This window comes from Oncorhynchus clarkii, chromosome 26 (assembly GCF_045791955.1).
Source record: "Oncorhynchus clarkii lewisi isolate Uvic-CL-2024 chromosome 26, UVic_Ocla_1.0, whole genome shotgun sequence".
NCBI lineage: Eukaryota > Metazoa > Chordata > Actinopteri > Salmoniformes > Salmonidae > Oncorhynchus > Oncorhynchus clarkii.
The window spans coordinates 4,315,700-4,336,734 of record NC_092172.1 but is presented as its reverse complement, the minus strand read 5'-3'; the positions used below and the strand labels follow the sequence as shown (position 1 = coordinate 4,336,734).

Here is a 21,035-nt window from a genome sequence, read left to right as displayed (position 1 = left end):
TTCCAGGTTAAAGCAAAGGGAGAACTTGCAAGAGCTAGGTTCTCCATGCTCAAGGAGATGGATGCTCCCAGCTCCTTCTTCTTTGGTTTGGAAAGACCGAGTGATGAAGCCAAGGGAATGCATTGTCTGAGGCTGTTGGATGGACTGGACTTGTTTTACATGTTGGGTGAGAGCGTCGGGGTAGGAGAGTTGCCAATGAGCTGCCGTCTTGCCCAAAAAAGTGGACGTGTGTGAACTTAAGAACTGGAGCCCTGTGGCTTTGCTCTGTGCGGACTACAATATATTTTCAACGGTCCTCGCTAACAGACTGATATCGCACCTGGACTCTACAGTACACAAGGACCAGACATAATGTGTACCAGGATGCTCAATCACGTACAACTTGTTCTTAATCAGGGACATGTTGGACTTGTTGAGAGTTTCTAATATGAACTTTGGACTGTTCTCTTTAGACCAAGAGAAGGCTTTTGATAGAGTGGACCATGAGTATCTATTCAATGTGATGTATGTGTTTGGGTTTGGGGATAGGTTTTTGGCTTGTATGAAGATGTAGTATGCTGGGGCGTCATGTATGGTCAAGGTGGGAGGGGGGCTCAGTAGGCCAGTCTGAGTGAGGCTGGCATTAGATACGGATAGTCTCTATCGGGGCAGTTATATATACTAGCCATATAGATTTTTTCAGGGCCTCCTACGCAGGAGACTGCAGGGAGTGTGCTAGACAGGCATGGGTGTGTTGACAGGCATAGCAGTGTCAGCGTATGCATATGACATTTCTGTGATGATCAGGGATGGGCAGGATATGCAGTCTGAAGGTGTGCGAGGGAGCTTCATCAGCTAAGATGAACTGGGGCAAAAGCAAAGCTCCGTTATGTGGGCCAAGGAGGGATAGGGGCCCCCCTCTGCATCCAGTGGTTTGCAGTGGGGTTGTGAAGGGCTTAAAGGGGTGTACCTGGGCTTGGAGAGGTGGGTCAGGAATAACTGGGAGGGGCTGTCACAGGCACTGGTGTCAAGATTGGCCAGTTGGAGGTGTCTCCTGTCCCAAGTGTCATATAGAGTGAGGGTGCTGATAATCAACAACCTGACGGCATCCTTCCTGTGGCATAAACTGTATGTCCTCAACCCCCCTCAGGCCATCACTGGCTGAGGGCGGCAGTGTTGTCCACAAAGGAGGACAGGGCCTGGTGGAACTGGAGAGCAGGGTGGCTGCCTTTCGATTAAAGTCGGCGCAGAGACTGCTGTTCCATACTGATGTTGGCTGGAGGGAACCAGCATGCTCGCTGCTGAGGAGAGCTGGCAGATTAGGGTTGGGACCGGCAGCTGTTCCTCATGAGGCTGGAGAGGCTGAGTACAGCAGGTCTCAGATTTTACTCTGTGGTGCTAAGGGCCTGGCAGCTGCTAAGGCCCACACGAGAAGGGGGTGTGGAGCCTCAGCTATGGGAGGAGCCTATCTCCCACAATCCAGTCATCCTTTTGAGATCGGTTCAATCGGTCACCCTGCAAAATAAACTGATGGCAGTGGGTTTAATAAGGCTGGGCGACCTGCGGCTGCTGGGGGTGGAAAACACAGGAAGTCCTGGAACAACAAACAGGACTAACATCTCTTAGGCTGCTGGAGAGATTCCTGGGGGAGGTCCAGGAAGCACTGTCTGAGCCGGTAAGGGAGGTGTTTAAGCAGCCAAAGGGGAAGGGGCCACTAATGGTTCCGCCACTGCAGTTGACGGCAGAGACTTTAACACTCCAAGCCTGGGGGAGTTTGAGTGGGTGGGAGGTAAAACCCTCTACAACCTTTGCATTAAGGTGAGGAACATTAGGAGCCTAACAGGAGTGAAGGCACATCAGTGACAGGGGATATGTGAGGCGGAGAGTATGGTGGGTTTTAGATGGAGGCTCTACAAACCCCCAGTAACAAAGAGGTCAGGGGACATCCAGTGAAGGGTTCTACATGGATCCCTGGCCACTAATAACTAATGGCATGGGTCGACCCTGGAGTCAGACAGGGGTGTCCTTCTTTATCACGAGTGAAACTGTGCATCATATGTTTTCTGCCAGGTTAATGCCATTGATGTCTCGGTTGGAATGTCTGTGTAAGAGGTTGGGGGTGGAGTTTACTGTCGGGATATTTATAATTGGTACAGGTATTCGAATAAGGAAAAGGCAAATGTGTGTTGTTGATTTTCTGTTTGCTCAGGCAAACTTAGCTATTTGGCTAACAAGGAGGAAGAGGGTCAAAGGTGGGGGATAACAGACCTTTTACTATTATTTAATGGGATGGTCTCTGTGCGCCTTAGGGTGGAATTTGAGTTCTATAAAATGGTAAAAAGTGGGGAGATGTTTCAGGAGATATGGTGTGTCACGGAGGCAGATAGCTTGGGAAGATGGGTTGGATATACAGTTGAAGAAGTGGTGAGGTTTTGGTTATTGTGATGTGTGATGTGTGATGTTGTTTTGTATCGTGGGGTAGAGGGCAAGGTGAGTGTGCAGCACAGGGGATATTTGTTTCTCTCTCTGACATGTTTTTCATTCTTTATCCCTCTGTCTTTCCTTCTCTGCAATCTCTCTCCTTCGCTCTGCATATACGCTCTCTGATATTTTTCTCTCTCTCTCTTTCTCCCTCTCTTTCTCTGTCATATTCTCTCTTTCTCTCCCTCCCTATCCCTCTTTCTCCGAAGAGGTCTTACATGTACAAAGAATCAGAACTTGAGAGGTGGAAGTTTGGCTGACGCCATGAGGGAGACAGAAAAGGAAATGCACTTGCAGGCCTACAGCGTGCACACACACATCCCCCAATCCCTTTTCCGAGGGATTTAAACCTTTCCATTCAGTGCAATGGAAAAGGTAGAAAATGCTGACTTAATGACTAGTAGGTAATATCCAATATAACAGGCCTCATTCAACCCATAAGGAGATAATGGCAGGTTATGAGTGGAAGATGTCCTGAAAAGGAAAAGACTCCGCTCCTCTGCACTGCACTGATGTTTATCTGAATGGCCAAAATACATAGACCAAACGATAAGTCTTGGTTTAACAAATCTGAATTTGTTCAGTTGAAATTGACCATATTCATCTCCAAGGTGCGCATATTTTTTCCACATATCTCTCTTATTCACATCATTTCACAGTCGCCTGCCTCTAACTGTTTCTGTGTATTCAGTCTATTTTCAAAATTATCTATGGATATTTAGCGAATATATCCTTTCGCTTTCAAAATGGTACAAATTATGCAAATTGGCATGGCGAGAGCCGGTCTAAAGCAGACAGAACATTTTGCTTTGAACTCAAGTCAACAACGGATAAAATATTCATGCAGGACGTAAAGAGACAAATAGAGACCCTGTTCCCTACATAGGGCACTACTTTTGACCAGAGCCTTATGGGCCCTGATGAAAAGTTATGCACTATACAGTATAAGTGCACTATACAGGGAATATGGAGCCATTTGGGACACAGACATTGACTCCACTCAAACAAGCAGCAGGCCAGGATTGGCTCTGTAAGCTTCTCCATGCTCCCTTACGGGTTGTAAGGGTGGGACCAATGATAAACGGCAATGAGGAATGATTCAGACTAATTAAATGTTGGGTAGCAGAAGATGATAGCTCGGCCAATGAGAAACTGCAAGGGGAGAGGGACTGAGGGCTGAAACAGTAGCAAGTGACTTCAAAGGTGAAGGACCAACCTTTGCAGACATTGCAGCACCTGTTGTCAGGTAGGATCTGTTCCTTGAGGGTGCAGTTGAGCTCCGGACAGTTCTCTGTCACTTTCACCATCAGCCCATTCTGCAAACACAACCCAAATACACATATTCAAGCAACTCAAATCAATACAACTTTATTTAACCCCCCAGGGGCAATTAACATTAGATTATAATTAGCATGTTAGCGATAGGTTGATTCCAATAATTACATGATGTCAAAAAATTATTGACTTTCGTAGCATATAGCAAAGCACAAATGCAAAAGATAAACACAGACCCTTTTTGAATATGACCAGGAAGTGTTAGGGTGAAATGCTAATTGTTTAATATTAAATGTACAGCGTTATCTTGTATGTTAGTTGGTTGTTTGAATAAATTAGTGCGCTTGCATCCTTGTAGCCGAAGGATAATTATATTTTACACTGATCCTCGACACTTGCAAAAAGAGAAACACACTACTACAGAATATAGGCACAGTACCCACAACATGAATGTAAATGCAGAGAGACAGGGATATACACAGATTCACAAAGAAAGGGCGAAAACTCAGGCTCTCCTCTATAAATCCGTCTTCCTCATCCTCCCATGGACTTTTGAAATAAATAGCCATGCGCACAGTTACATTCGTCAACCTGTCTCAGTTTCCGCTCCTCCATGGTCCCTGTGTGCCTCTCAAGGTGTGAAGCATTGACTGAGACATCTTAGACACCTCTCTATTTCAAAGTTACTTCAAAGTCACCCCCTTCCAGGTGCTACACCAACTGGGTTTGTTTCCCAAATATCACACACCATATTTCCCACACCATATTCCCTACATAGTGCAATACTTTTGACCATAACCATATGGCCCCTGGTGAAAAGTAGTGCACTGTGTATAATATTTATTTATTCCGGATCCCAGCAGCAGCAAGGCTTTCTGTGGTCCATTCACAATTACATACAATAAAACAATACATAACATAACATACTATGACATACTACTCTACCATAACATATCTACAACCAAAAATCAATAATACAGCAGAAAAACAATATTCAAATGTATGGGTAGGTAGAGTGTGTGTCTTAGCATGTTTGAGAATGCAATGTGTGTGCCTGTGTGTGTGTGTGTCTCTTCACACTCCTGTAAGGAATGACGCAGGAGATGAGAAGCAGGTACGGGGAGTCAACATTTAATCAGGAAACAGACACAAAGACCAGGTGAAGAACAGCGTCAGCACATGGGTACAAAACGACAACTAATGCTGCAGCAGGGAATAGAGTGGGGAACAGATATTGGGAAGGTAATGACAGAGGTAATTGAGTCAAGGTGAGTCCAGTAATCGCTGATGTGCTTGACGGGGAAAGGCAGGTGTGCGTACTGATGGTGGCAGGAGTGCGTAATGTTGGGGAGCCAGGCGCCTTCGCCCGCCAGGGAGGGAGAGCGGGAGCAGGTGTGACAACTCCATGCTGTTCTGATTTTACTGCTTGACTGAATTACATGATGTGGGCACTGATGTTGGGCGATTAGGCCTGGCTTGCAGTCTGCGTTCCAATTCTTCCCAAAGGTGTTCAATGGGGTTGAGGTCAGAGCTCTGTGCAGGCCAGTCAAGTTATTCCACACAGATCTAGACAAACCATTTCTGTATGGACCTCACATTGTTCACGGGGGCATTGTCATGCTGAAACAGGAAAGGGCCTTCCCCAAACTGATGCCACAAAGTTGAAAGCCGCCAAAAATCCAGTGTTTCTATGTCAAACGGTTTTGTTATATTTCAGTCTTCTGTGATATATATAAAGTGTAATAATGGGATGCAAACACAAACTGTAATACATTTCAACTCTATATTTGACATGGTACAGATGTCTCCTTTTTTAAAGCCCATAACCATGTGTGAGGTGTATACTTTTGTTTCAAATTAGATTTGTTTAAGACTACCAAGTAACACTCTGTGGAACCCTGATTTAGCCCAATGCAGTATAAGGTTAAACAGCCACTACAACCTCGAGCTAACTTACACGACTAATAGCTACAAATAAAGAGGAGTGAGAAGGGCAACTTTCTAAATGTAAATGTCCAAATTTCCCCTTTAAGCTCTCTGATTGCTGCAATTTGATCAAGGGAAGTGTATACACCTACAGTACCAGTCAAAAGTTTGGACACACCTACTCTTTTCAGGGTTTCTTAATTTGTACTATTTTCAACATTGTAGAATAATAGTGAAGACATCAAAACTATGAAATAACACATATGGAATCATGTAGTAACCAAAAAAGAGTTAAACAAATCAAAATATTATTTATATTTTATATTCTTCAGTAGCCACCCTTTGCCTTGATGACAGCTTTGCACAATCAAAGCATTCTCTCATCCAGCTTCATGAGGTAGTCAACTTGAATGCAATTCAATTAACATGGTGTTTCTTGTTAAAAGTTAAGATGTGGAATGTGTTTGAGACAATCAGTTGTGTTGTGTCAAGGTAGGGATGGTACACAGAAGATAGCCCTATTTGGTAAAAGACCAATTCTAAATGATGTCAAGAACAGCTCAAATAAGCAAAGAGAAAGGACAGTCTATCATTACTTTAGACATGACGATCAGTAAATTCTGAAAATGTTAGGAAAGTTTATTCAAGTGCAGATGCAAAAACCATCAAGCACTATGATGAAACTGGCTCTCATGAGGACCGTCACAGGACAGGAAGACCCAGAATTACCTCTGCTGCAGAGGATAAGTTCATTAGAGTTACCAGCCTCAGAAATTGCAGCCCAAGTAAATGCTTCACAGAGTTCAAGTAACAGACACATCTCAACATCAACTGTTCAGAGGAGACTGCGTGAATAAGGCCTTCATCGTGAAACTGCTTCAAAGAAATCACTACGAAAGGACACCAATTAGAAGAAGAGACTTGCATGGGCCAAGAAACTCAAGCAACGGAAATTTGACCATTGGAAATCTGTCTGAAGAGTACAAATTTGAGATTTTTGGTGAACGGATGATCTCCGCATATGTGGTTTCCAATGTGAAGCATGGAGGAGGAGGTTTGATTGTGTGGTAGTGCTTTGCTGTTGACACTGTAAGTGATTTATTTAGAATTCAAGGCTTAACCAGGACGGCTACCACAGCATTCTGCAGCGATACGCCATCCCATCTGGTTTGCACTTAGTGGGACTGTAATTAGTTTTTCAACAGGAAAATGACCCAAAACACACCTCCAGCCTTTGTAAGGACTATTTTTCCAAGAAGGAGAGAAATGGAGTGCTGCATCAGACGACCTGGCCTCCACATTCACCTGGCCTCAAACCAATTAAGATGGTTTGGGATGCTCAGCATAGTTGGGAACTCCTTCAAGGCTTTTGGAAAAGCATTCCTCATTAATCTGGTTGAGAGAATGCCAAGAGTGTGCAAAGCGGTCATCAAGGCAAAGGGTGGCTACTTTGAAGATTTGAAAACATAAATATATATTTTGATATGTTTAACACTTTTTGTGGTTACTACATGATTCCATATGTGTTATTTCATAGTTTTGATATTTTGATTATTCTACCATGTAGAAAATAGTTATTTAAAAAAAGAAAAACCCTTGAATGAGTAGTGTGTCCAACATTTTGACTGGTACTGTATATTATTGAACTGGCTAGTTCTCCACTTTAACAACCATGGTGACAGATGATGGAGACTGTAATCACTGTCTGAAGGAAAGCTAGCTGCACAGCACAGATTACCACTTTACAGTCTAAAGGGGGCCTTAAAACCTTTTTCCTCTCCGGCTGGCTAGTCTCATTGTAACCAAAGACGAAAGTAAAACACACATTTTATCTTTGAAAAATGCCTTTTAAGATAAATGGCAGCATTTATTCCCTCAGTGGAATAATTACTTTAATTATAGTCTACTGCACTGCAATACGGTCCCTGTGCTGCCTGCTCCTTAATCTGCGACCCAAATTGCAATCTATTCACAATAATATATTACTTTTGACCACGCCTCTATCGAGGGATCGTATTGGGACACAGCCCTGCTCCTTAGATTTACCCCTCAAACACTTCAAACAGCCCTTTGTTTGTAAGTTCATACATTACTCTCAAATACCCTCATATCTCACCCATGGAAGAGAAAGAAAAAAAGAAAGATTGAACAGTGTCGTGACTTTACATTCATTAATCTGACTTATTTATTTAATCCACTAACTGTGTTTAATTGTTACCAGATTAAATGAATCATGTAACAACTAACTCATTAGGAATTTGTGGCACCATGGAAGAGGTTGTTTAAAGATTTACCATCTCCCAAATGAAACTCTATTAGGTATATATCTATTTCATCGATAAACAGTCATTTTATTATTCATATCATAATTCTGAACAGTCGTAACCATCTGCATAAACCCCAGCCTTGCTCATGATTCAGTTCTACACAAATTGCTTTATTTATTTCTTTAAATGAATATTATTATGAATATTATTATTTACTAAATCATAACACAGAATAAACTTACACCCTTTGCAAAGGTCCCGAACGGACTGACAAAATATGACGGCTTGTTACCACATAGATGGAGAAGGGGGTAGAGAGAGAGAGAAAAAGGTACACTTATCGTCGAGACATTTCAGAACTATTCTCACAGTAGCATTAATCATATAGTTTGCACACGAACTGCCGCCCGTTTGAAATAAGAAATCATGAATGTATTTACGTGTGATTGCCTTTGTTCGGATGGAGCCAGCACTCCTTAAGAAGATTGTGGCCTTTCAGCGGCAAGCTGTATGGCTATGATTGTCTGAAAGGGGTCTCACCTTTCCCGTCTTCTACGGTTGTTCACTCTGGAAGATAGCCAGCCATGTCAACGGTTCCCATTGGTGATGAGAGTAAAATACTATGGTGATTTGACAAGGGTAGAAGGATGTTTTGAAGAGTTTGAGATATTTTACTCAGGACAGCTAATCAGCTGTAGCAGTTGACTGAGAGGGGAGTTTGTCGCCTCTTCCTCCTCATGTTGATTGCTCAGGGTTCAGAATTCGGACCACTATGGACATGAGCTTCACCTCTCCGTCTCTCTGGTCTAAAATAAAATGTGTTTATTTCTTCACCTCGTGTTGAGGTGTGGAGCTACCACCTGTAGCTACCACCTCATGTTTCCTGGTCAAATTCTAATTTCGTTACCAAGGCTTTTTATGCACTCTGGCCAAAGGGGACGGCGCCGTCCATCTGACAGTCACTCCGACCTCACTCGGGGCATGGCTACCTACTTATGTACAGTTTGCAAAAGATAGATTCTCTTATACCTCCTAAAATCACATGCATATCTTAACTGAAATACATTCATGATTTTTCATATTATATGCACAATGTATTGGATGGGAACTTGACAGATAAATGGGATATACTTTCCGAGGAACAGTATTTCGTCCATACAGTTAATAACATCACACAATTAAAAGCAATATTACATTTGTTTTCTATAGATCCCCACTGACCATCCCCCACATTCTTCTGTTAGAAATATTGTTCCACTATCCACATTTGACCGTGTTAGAGTTTCAGCGGGGAAAAACTGAAACAAAGCAATTCCTTTGGTTGATACTAAAGGCGGAGAAAGAGCCCTCCTTCTCCTGTGATTTACAACAGGGTGTAAACTGTCAAACCAGCACAGTTCCCTCGTCCCTTCTTCTGTGGGTGAGAGAAGGTCTGGTTATTGTCAATCATTGCCAAGCTAATCTGACCCATTGTGATCCTCACAGTACAGGCATGACAACATATTGTGTCTGGGCTCTGAGAACTAATAAAGCCAGTTGGATAATTAAATAACACAGAGATCAATCTACAGAACCGAGTTGTACAACTTGCTTGTTACGATACCAGTATCACAATAATATGATACTCGATTTTCGATGGCTAGAAGGAAAACACGAAGCAAACTCAACTCTTTGAAAACCTGCTTTATGTAAAATATTGTGTGCTATAGCTTCGAATATACACAAATTTGACACTGGGTGACACGTAATGCTGTTTGTTTCTTTGTTTCCAAAATTAGGACCGTTTTCCTCAAGAAATTAAGTCTGCTTCAGGTTTTGTTTACAGGTTTTGTTTACTTGCCATGAATATCATGATACTTCACAGTACTTCTGAGTATCACAATACTTCACAATAGTTCTGAGTATCACAATAATGGTATTGTTACAACCCAAATGCTGTTAGTCAGGGAAGGATGGATCCGTTGTTACCTTGCATTCGGTGCACCTTTTCATTAGCAGACGCTGGCCCTCTGACAAAGTTTGGGCCATGTAGGTGCATTTTGCTGTGGGGACAAAGAAAAAGGACATTATCATTTGTGATATGTGAGTATATATACAGTAAAGCAATTCTGGTATTAGGGTTGCAACATGCCGGTTACATTTCTAAAATTCCCAGATTTTCTATAAATTCTGGTTGGAGGATTCCCAGATTTCCTGCTTTATTCTCTCCTGATTTCAGCCATATTCCAAACAGGATTTCTGTTAAACCTGGGAATTTTGTGAAAGCTATTTGAATTTTGTAACCCTATCTGATATATTAATTAGGAAGGCCTATGTGACATTTCGTTGATCAATATATTCTCAACCCATTCTCTCAAAGTATTCTATTGAGTCCGTTGACAAAATTATAATCAAAAGGTGCACCATATTTAAAGGGATGGCTTAAGATGAAAATGTACTTAAAATGCTATTGAATGACAAAGCCATGAGACATTTTGGCTAGCAAGTGGGAGGGTTTTCAGCAGTTGAATGAAATTTATTCAGAGTGTGCAAGGTTCACACCTGAAGAGCGCATTAAGCACATGAATTAAGTCTGTACACCAAATACTGAGAAGTGCATAGGAAAGGTGTGTGTAGTGTAGGAAAGTCATACATTCTGAAGTCGGCATCTGGCCCTAAGAGCTTTGCACACCTGGATTGTACAATATTTGTCCATTTTGAAATTCTTCAAGCTCTGTCATCTTAATTGTTGATCATTGCTAGACAGCCATTTTAAAGTCATGCCATAGTTTTTCAAAACGATTTAATTCAAAACTGTAGGCCACTCGTGAATATTCAGTGTCATCTTGGTAAGCAACTCCAGTGTAGATTTGGCCTTGTCCTGCTGAAAGGTGAATTTGTCTCCCAGTGTCTGTTGGAAAACAGACTGAACCAGGTTTGCCTCTACGATTTCGCTTGTGCTTATAGTTGTATTTAATTCAAAAAACTCCCTAGTTCTTGCCGATGACAAGCATACCCATAACACGATGAAGCCACAACCATGATTGAAAATGTGAAGAGCGGTACTCAGTGATGTGTTGTGTTGGATTTGCCCCAAACATAACGCTTTTTATTCAGGACAAAGAGTCCTTTGCCACAATTTTTGTAGTAATACTTTACAGTGCCTTGCAAAAGTATTCACCCCTTTGGCGTTTTTCCTATTTTGTTGCATAACAACCTGTAATATAAATGGGTTTTTATTTGGATTTCATGTAATGAACATACACAAAATAGTCCAAATTGGTGAAGTGAACTGTAAAAAATGTATTGTTTAAAAGAAATAGGGGAAAAAACGGAAAAGTGGTGCATGTATATGTATTCACCCCTTTTGCTAGGAAGCCCCAAAATAAGATCTGGTGCAACCAATTACCTTCTGATGTCACATAATTAGTTAAATAAAGTCCATTTGCTTAAAAAGACAAAATAAGCAAACATGTTTGGTGTACGCCAAAAGGCATGTGGGAGACTCCCCAAACATATGGAAGAAGGTACTCTGGTCAGATGAGACTAAAATTGAGCTTTTTTTCCATCAAGGAAAACACTATGTGGATGCAAACCCAACACCTCACATCACCCCGAGTACACTGACATGTCTTTACAATCAGTAAACTGAAGACATAGTTTTTATCAAAGATTCTCTGTAATTAGTATTACGCGATTAGACTGATTAATCATGCAACCGTAATTACTAGGAAGTCGGGGCACCAAGGAAAAATATTTAGATAACTTTGTAATCATTTCCTAAAAAACCTTTTCAGATATTTTATCTGATCAATTAGTCTTCGAATTAATGAATTATTTACTTTACCTCACATTAGCCTCATTCCAAACGTCGTAAATTGTTGATTATCTGCACAAACCCAGTCTTCACGATGAGTCATCCATACATCAATTGTCTTATATCATTTATTTATTGCTAAGTAATTCACAGAAATGCATAAACAAACAAATATGGTTACATGAAATGATAGGAGAATGTGCCCTAGTGAGCTAAACCGGCATTTCGGCTTGTTAGACAAAAGGGGAGTGGGGGTCAACTTAGAAGTCACGACAGAGTGATAATCATACCAATTGAAATGCTAATCCTTTGCACATGAACGCTCACTCATTCGGGAACAATTGCAATCAATATATATATTTACGCTCAGTGTGTTATCTTGATCGCTGGTGAAAAGTTAGTTTATTTTGAAGAATTGTCCGTCTCTCTCCCTCTCTCTCTCCGTCCTGGTTATATGGGATAGTTCAGAGTGACATTCATTAATTTGTTATAGAGTGGATGTTTCGGCGGTTGTCGTTCTTCGTGTTCAATGATACTGAATTCCTAGCTGCAGACTAGTAATTAATATCAAAGACTTGTTCTTATTCTGTCAGTATCGATAGTCTAAGAGTTTAACCACGTGGTATGGTTAAAAGATTCAGCAATGGTCTACAACCTTTGTCTCCTCTAATGGAGAAAAACATGGTCTGCAACCTTTAGCCATCTCGTAATTGAGGTAAGCTCGGTCTGCTGATCAAAAACCCGAGTGCGGGTTTTATTCGGAAGGGCCGAAAAAGGGCTGTCCTAGGAGGCCTCACCTTGACTGGGCTCTGGGACGGTCCTCTGATTTAGTTCAAATCAAAAGGGAATTTTATTTTTCTTCATTAAACAGTCCAAAATCATATTACACAATTATACAAACACTATCATGCTCACTCATTCATCTTATTCAACAATTAGATGTAAACCTCATATCTGAGGCTATTATATAAACAGCATTATGGTAATGTGGCCACACCGTCTCCCATGAGCTTCCCCAAGTTGTGACAAATGGACCAGTTCGTAGCTGGATTCTTCACCGATCTTTTATACTTTCTTCGGAAAATGAAATTTGTTCGTACCTCAAGTTCTGTGAGGTGGAACGAATTGCTTTGTTCTCTATGAAAATGTACTCTTTCTACACTGTGTGTCCATGAGGAGATCCTCAGGAATTTACGACATCTCTCTGACCACAGCAACCTAGTTGAAGGAGGAAAGGGGTAGGCAGGGAGAGGGGGATGGGGCTTGCTATACCCAAAGAGGCCAACGTCATGACAACACCATCCCCACAGTGAAGCATGGTGGTGGAGGCATCATGCTGTGGGGATGTTTTTAATCGGCAGGGAATGAGAAACTGGTCGGAATTGATGGATGATGCTAAATACAGGGAGATTCTTGCGGGAAAGCTGTTTCATGTTTTCTAGAGATTTGAGACTAGGATGGAGGTTCCCCTTCCAGCAGGACAATGACCCTAAGCATACTGCTAAAGCAATACTCGAGTGGTTTAAGGGGAAACGTTTAAATGTCTTGGAATGGCCTAGTCAAAGCTCAGACCTCAATCCAATTGAGAATCTGTGGTATGACTTAAAAATTGCTGTACACCAGCTCCACCCATCCAACTTGATGGTGTTGGAGCAGTTTTGCCTTGAAGAATCGGTAGCAATCCCAGTGGCTAGATGTGCTAAGCTTATAGAGACATACCCTAAGAGACTTGCAGCTTAATTGCTGCAAAGGGTGGCTCTACAAAGTGTTGATTTTGAGGGATGAATAGTTATGTACGCTCAAGTTTTGTGCTTTTCTTTCTTATTTCTTGTTTGTTTTACAATAAAAAAATATTTTGCATCTTCAAAGTATGTTGTGTAAATCAAATAATACAAACCCTCCAAAAATATATTTTAATTACAGGTTTTAGGGCAACAAAATACGGAATATGCCAAGAGGGGTGAATACTTCTCACAAGCCACTGTAAAGCTTATTGAAAGCAAGTGTAAGAAGAGTCTGTTTTATTTGCGCTATTTCTATGTTTCCATTTTAAAGTTTTGTTTTTGTGTCTTTTACTTTCGGTTTTGTACACCAGCTTCAAACAGCTGAAAATACAATGTTTGTGGTTATTGAAAATATATTTCACAACGGTTTGGATGGTACAATGATTCTCTACAATATACTTCCTTGTTCAGTCATATATATTGAAATTAGGCAGACTATTAGAATTTTAGCAACCAGGAAATGGCAGAGGGATTTCTGCATAGTGCATCTTTAAGTGCATGGTTGAAAACAGGATTTATGTTTTGGAATATTTTCATTTTCACAAGCTTCATTATTTTCACCCTGTCATTTAGGTTAGTAATTGTGGAGTAACTTTAATGTTGTTGATCCATCCTCAGTTTTCTAATTTCACAACTCTGTAACTGTTTTAAAATCACCATTGGCCTCATGGAAACTCTGAGCTGTTTCCTTCCTCTCCAGCAACTGAGTTAGGAAGAACGCCTGTATCTGTGTAGTAACTGGGTGTATTGATACAATATCCAAAGTGTAATTAATAACTTTACCATGCTCAAAGGGATATTAAGTGTTCTGCCTATTTTTACATATCTACCAATCTGTGCCCTTCTTTTTGAGGCATTAAAACATCTCCCTGGTCTTTGTGGTTGAATGTGCTTGAAACGCAATACTCGATTGAGGGTCCTTACAGGGGGTCCTGTATGTGTGGGGTACAGAGATGGCTTATCCATAAAAAAAAAAATCATGTTAACCACTGTTATTGAACACCAAATGAGTCAATGAACTTATTATGAAACCAGACAACTGGTCCCTATGGCCAGGCTGTGCTCATTGTGTCTGTACATAGTGTTTTCCTCAGTTTTCTATCCGTTACAGTGGTTAGATAGTCTGCCACCGTGTACTGTTTGTTTAGAGCCAAATAGCATTGAAGTTTACTTTACTGGTTTACTTACTGGTTTCTCCAATAGGTGATGCATTTTTTATTTTTATTTGTAATCATTTGGTTGGGTCAGATTTTCTGAGTGCTTTCTTGAGGCTTTGTTTGATTGGACCAGCTGCTGAGGGGACTCTTCTCTATGGTCACCTCTTGCATCGAGGGCTTTGTATGTAGGGGGTCACTTGTTTTTAAATGATTATAGCATTTGTTGGCTCTTTTTTGGATATTGAGAAGAAAAGGGAATTGACCTAATTCTGCTCTGCATGCATTGATTGGAGTTTTTCTCTGTACTCTGGGGATGCTCTTACAACATTCTGTATGCAGCATTTCAATTGGGTGTTTGTACAATTGGTAAAATTCTTGTTTTGTAAGCGGACCCACATTTCACTGCCATATTGTGCAATTTGTTATATTATTGATTTGAATATTTTGAGCCAGATCCTAATTGGTATGTCTAATTTAATATATATTTTAATGGCATAGAAAGCCCTTCTTGCTTTGTCTCTCAGTTCATTCATGGACAGGTTGAAGTTCAAGGTGGAGCTCATTTTTTGTCCCAAATATGTGTAGGTGTGTGTGTGTGTTCTATATGAGTAGAGCCCAGTAAAAATGGGCATTGATTGAGGGACCTTACATATAATTGTATGTGTGGGGTACAGAGATGGGGTAGCCATTAAACAATTCATGTTAACTACTATTATTGAACACCAAATGAGTCCATCCAACTTATTATGTGATTTGTTTAGCACATTTTTACCCCTGAACATACTTAGGCTTGCCATAACAAAGGGTTGAATTCTTATTGACTAAAGACATTTCAGCTTTAAATGTTTTATTATTTTTTTAAATTCCACTTTGACATTATGGGGTACTGTGTGTAGATCAGTGAAACAAAATCTACATTTTAACAATTTAAAATTCAGGCTGTAACACAACAAAATGTGAAATAAGTCAAGGAGTATAAATGCTTTCCGAATGCTTTCTGTACCTATAATTAAAGGTACAAAGAAAGTACCGTACAGGGTACTACCCCTGTGACAGGCGTTTATACCCCTTTAGGAACAAAAACAACGTTTTTTCTATGTGCCACACTTTAAAACAATAACAACTCCACTGGACACACTGTCCCTATTCTCAAACTATACACAGCCTAGCTCTTGACCCATGTGAGTGCCGTGCTCTAGCACATTGTCTCCTCACTCTGTGGTCGAGGCATGATGACAGTACTCACGTCTGCATTTCTTGCAGCAGGTGCCCACCACATGCACGGGAAGAGAGTCCTCTGAGCAGTTGGCAGGGGGACAGAATATCCTGCGACACTCCACCACTCCATTCTGAAGAGACAAAAGATTACCCTAAAACAAACAGATAGCATTACAGAGCTCTAACATCCCAGTGTGTGCCCGTGTCTTTGGCACTGCCAACAAGATGTGTAAAACAGACAGACAAAAACATACTGCATTCAAAACTCATGTCCTTATTTATCAGTCCTCATCTGTTATTTGTGCAAATCACATAATCAAACTCCTTCCCCGGGCGTCATTGTTTCGGTTTCTGGTTTGTGTTACCTGTTTTGGATTATGCTGCGGTTTTTTCATTAAAACACTCACTCCCTGAACTTGCTTCCCGACTCTCCGCACACGTTGTTACAAGGGCAGAATGAGCATAGCCTGTCCTCTCTGGGCAGCCAGGTTTGCCTGGGACAACCGGTCTCTATGGCCTAGCTGTGCTCACTGAGTCTGTACATAGTTTGTGTTTTTCTCAGTTTTCAATCTGTTACAGTGGTCAGATAGTCTGTCACCGTGTACAGTCTGTTTAGAGCCAAATAGAATTGAAGTTTACTTAGATTTCTTGTGGTTTCTCCAATAGGTGATACATCTGATCCCCCCCAAATCCACAAAAGTGGAAACAAATTTGACAATAACTACCGTGGTATATGCATCAACAGCAACCACGGGAAAATCATCTGCATTATCATTAACAGCAGACTCCTACATTTCCTCAGCAAAAACAATGTTCTGAGCAAATGTTAAATTGGCTTTTTACCAAATTTTTACTAAATGGATTGACAGCAGTGTTGGGGTAAAATGTTCAACATTAAAAAATCCATGTACACAAACAGCAAGTGTTCAGTAAAAATATGATAAAAAAACACCGATTTCCTTCCTCAGGGCCAGGGGGTGAGAGAGGGATGCAGCTTGAGCCCCACCCTCTTCAACATTTATATCAATGAACTGGTGAGGGCACAAGAACAGTCTGCAGCACCCGGCCTCACCTTAAATGTTTACTGTTTGCACATGGTCTGGTGCTTCTGTCCCCAACCAAAGAGGGCCTGCAGCATTAACTAAATCTTCTGCCAGACTTTGGCCCAGGCAGTTAATCTCAGTAAGACAAAAATAATGGTTTTCCAAAAAAGGTCCAGATGCCAGGACCATGAACACAAATTCCACCTAAACATTGTTGCCATAGAGCACACAAAAACGATACATACCTCAGCCTAAACATCAGCACCACAGATAACGATCTGAGAGACGAGGCAAGAAGGGCCTTCTGCTCCATCAAAAATAACATAAAATTTGACATTCCAAATAGGATCTTGCTAAAAATATAAAAATACCAAAAATTCACAACATGTGACAAACACCTGCAAGAAGTGATTCTCAAACCTTCCATAACAAAGTCCTCACCTACAGAGAGATGAACCTGGAGAAGAGTACCCTCTGCCAGCTGGTACAGGGACTCTGCTCACAAACTGGCCCCACGACAGCAACACAATTAGACCCAACCAAATCATGAGAAAACAAAAAGATAATTACTTGGTACATTGGAAAGCATCAACAAAAAAACAGAGTACACACACAGAGACAGAGAGAGAGAGAGAGAGAGAGAGAGAGAGAGATAGAGTTTTAAATAATCCCACAACACAATAAAAACACAACACTACAAAACCATAGTTACACATCAATTAAAAACACAGCACCAAATCCTCCTCCACAGTAACTGCACACAACAGACTCTGAATACCCCATATACTCATAAACTGATCAATATTGTTAACCAGTTTGTAAATGGCAAACTCAACCAGCAGCCTCACTGTCAACACTCCCTCCAGCATTCCCACCACATCCACAGACCCCTGTCCCCGAATACTGTTCTTTCGGGTATTCCATATTGCTAATTTAGCTGCCCCTAACACAAAATTAAGCAAAATAACTACACCCCTTCGACTAAACCTGTACTTTAGCCTAAATATAAACAGTTGGGGAGAGGAAACCTCTACCAAAGCTGAGAACAAAGAAGTGATCAGGTCAATCATCCCAACCAACCTGGGACACTGTATAAACAGATGTGCCAGAGTTTCAGACTCAACGATCTGCTCCTGCTCCGCATCAGATGACCCAGCTTAGTACACCCCACACCTAACAGGCATGAACGTAGGCTGCCTGAACCCAGAGTACGGGACTGGACACGTCATTTAAACGTGTTAACCCTCGCAAGGCTGCAGGCCCAGATGGCATCCCCAGCCGCGCCCTCAGAGCATGCGCAGACCAGCTGGCCGGTGTGTTTACGGACATATTCAATCAATCCCTATACCAGTCTGCTGTTCCCACATGCTTCAAGAGGGCCACCATTGTTCCTGTTCCCAAGAAAGCTAAGGTAACTGAGCTAAATGACTACCGCCCCGTAGCACTCACATCCGTCATCATGAAGTGCTTTGAGAGACTAGTCAAGGACCATATCACCTCCACCCTACCTGACACCCTAGACCCACTCCAATTTGCTTACCGCCCAAATAGGTCCACAGACGATGCAATCTCAACCACACTGCACACTGCCCTAACCCATCTGGACAAGAGGAATACCTATGTGAGAATGCTGTTCATCGACTACAGCTCGGCATTCAACACCATAGTACCCTCCAAGCTCGTCATCAAGCTCGAGACCCTGGGTCTCGACCCCGCCCTGTGCAACTGGGTACTGGACTTCCTGACGGGCCGCCCCCAGGTGGTGAGGGTAGGCAACAACATCTCCTCCCCGCTGATCCTCAACACTGGGGCCCCACAAGGTTGCGTTCTGAGCCCTCTCCTGTACTCCCTGTTCACCCACGACTGCGTGGCCACGCACGCCTCCAACTCAATCATCAAGTTTGCGGACGACACAACAGTGGTAGGCTTGATTACCAACAACGATGAGACGGCCTACAGGGAGGAGGTGAGGGCCCTCGGAGTGTGGTGTCAGGAAAACAACCTCACACTCAACGTCAACAAAACTAAGGAGATGATTGTGGACTTCAGGAAACAGCAGAGGGAACACCCCCCTATCCACATCGATGGAACAGTAGTGGAGAGGGTAGCAAGTTTTAAGTTCCTCGGCATACACATCACAGACAAACTGAATTGGTCCACTCACACAGACAGCATCGTGAAGAAGGCGCAGCAGCGCCTCTTCAACCTCAGGAGGCTGAAGAAATTCGGCTTGTCACCAAAAGCACTCAAACTTCTACAGATGCACAATCGAGAGCATCCTGGCGGGCTGTATCACCGCCTGGTATGGCAACTGCACCGCCCTCAACCGTAAGGCTCTCCAGAGGGTAGTGAGGTCTGCACAACGCATCACCGGGGGCAAACTACCTGCCCTCCAGGACACCTACACCACCCGATGTCACAGGAAGGCCATAAAGATCATCAAGGACATCAACCACCCGAGCCACTGCCTGTTCACCCCGCTATCATCCAGAAGGCGAGGTCAGTACAGGTGCATCAAAGCTGGGACCGAGAGACTGAAAAACAGCTTCTATCTCAAGGCCATCAGACTGTTAAACAGCCACCACTAACACTGAGTGGCTGCTGCCAACACACTGACACTGACTCAACTCCAGCCACTTTAATAATGGGAATTGATGGGAAATGATGTAAATATATCACTAGCCACTTTAAACAATGCTACCTTATATAAATGTTACTTACCCTACATTATTCATCTCATACGCATACGTATATACTGTACTCTATATCATCGACGGTATCCTTATGTAATACATGTATCACTAGCCACTTTATACTATACTATGCCACTTTGTTTACATACTCATCTCATTTGTACATACTGTACCCGATACCATCTACTGTATCTTGCCTATGCTGCTCTGTACCATCACTCATTCATATATCCTTATGTACATATTCTTTATCCCCTTACACTGTGTACAAGACAGTAGTTTTGGAATTGTTAGTTAGATTACTTGTTATTACTGCATTGTCGGAACTAGAAGCACAAGCATTTCGCTACACTCGCATTAACATCTGCTAACCATGTGTATGTGACAAATAAAATTTGATTTGATTTGATTTGATTTGGATGGCAGTGTGGTAAAAAGAGGTTCTTCAACAAGCCACATCCCTGGTGGCGTGCCGGCCTTACGGGACTTGACAATAACTCTCCAAGCCTGCATAACAGACTCATAAAATGGAGTAAGGCTAGACAAATCACCCCCCTCCAGCTTTAAGAGGTAAAGGTGCTTGTCTAAACCCAAACAGCCCACTCTCCTCATCAATGTGTTGGCTGTGTCAACCAAGCTAGAACCGTCACTGTACAACAGTCTCTGGGCTGCTTGAAGCCGGAAAGCCATGATCCTGGAAGAAATGTCCACCAGGCCTTGCCCACCCTAGTGCAGTGGCAAGTACAGGGCTGCAGCTTTAATCCAGTGTTGTCCAGTCCAGAAGAAATTGACAAGTGTCCTCTGAAGCTCTTGTATCAGGTGGCTGTAAAATCATTAGTCTGCCACAGGGTAGAGGCAGCAAGATTATTAGCTACCAGTACCCTTCCCCTATAAAACAGCTGGGGTAGCACCCATTTCCACCTTGACAGTCTGGCACACACTTTCTCCACTACACCCTCTCAGTTCTTTTTCTGAAATACATCAGAGCCTAGAAAAAAAAAACAAAGTCTTCATCCCATCTCTGCCCCACTGAAGCCCCTCTGGTAACCGTGGAGCGGACCCCGTCTGAATAAAAACTGTCACATCATCTGCATACGCAGACAGTGCTATCATGGGACCTTTCATTACTCCTGGCACAGAGAAACCAGTAAGCCTCGCTCCTAAAAAACAAAGCATTGGTTCAATTGCCAGACAATATAACTGCTCTGAAATTGGGCATCCCTGCCTGATGCCCCTTTTGACAAGGATGGGGCAACTCAAACCACCCCCCACCTTCACCACACATGAGGCCCCAGCATACAGTAAACTCATCCAAGACAAGAACACATCCCCAAACCCAAAGGCTTTCATTGTTTTGAACAAGTACTGGTGATCCACACAATCAAAGGTCTTCTCCTGATCCAAAGAAAGTAAACC

At 42.2% G+C, this 21,035-nt stretch overlaps 1 protein-coding gene across 1 annotated transcript in view; it reads right to left on the bottom strand.

Moving 5' to 3' along the window:
* Positions 1 to 21,035, bottom strand: part of LOC139384527 (protein kinase C-binding protein NELL1-like) — a 366,687-nt gene that overhangs the window by 166,531 nt on the left and 179,121 nt on the right. Inside the window, exons 9-11 of the mRNA XM_071129356.1 lie at positions 15,912 to 16,014; positions 9,897 to 9,970; positions 3,677 to 3,776 (exon numbers count right to left, since the gene is read on the bottom strand). Of these exons, the coding sequence (XP_070985457.1) occupies positions 3,677 to 3,776; positions 9,897 to 9,970; positions 15,912 to 16,014 (277 nt within the window). The remainder of the gene's footprint in view (positions 1 to 3,676; positions 3,777 to 9,896; positions 9,971 to 15,911; positions 16,015 to 21,035) is intronic.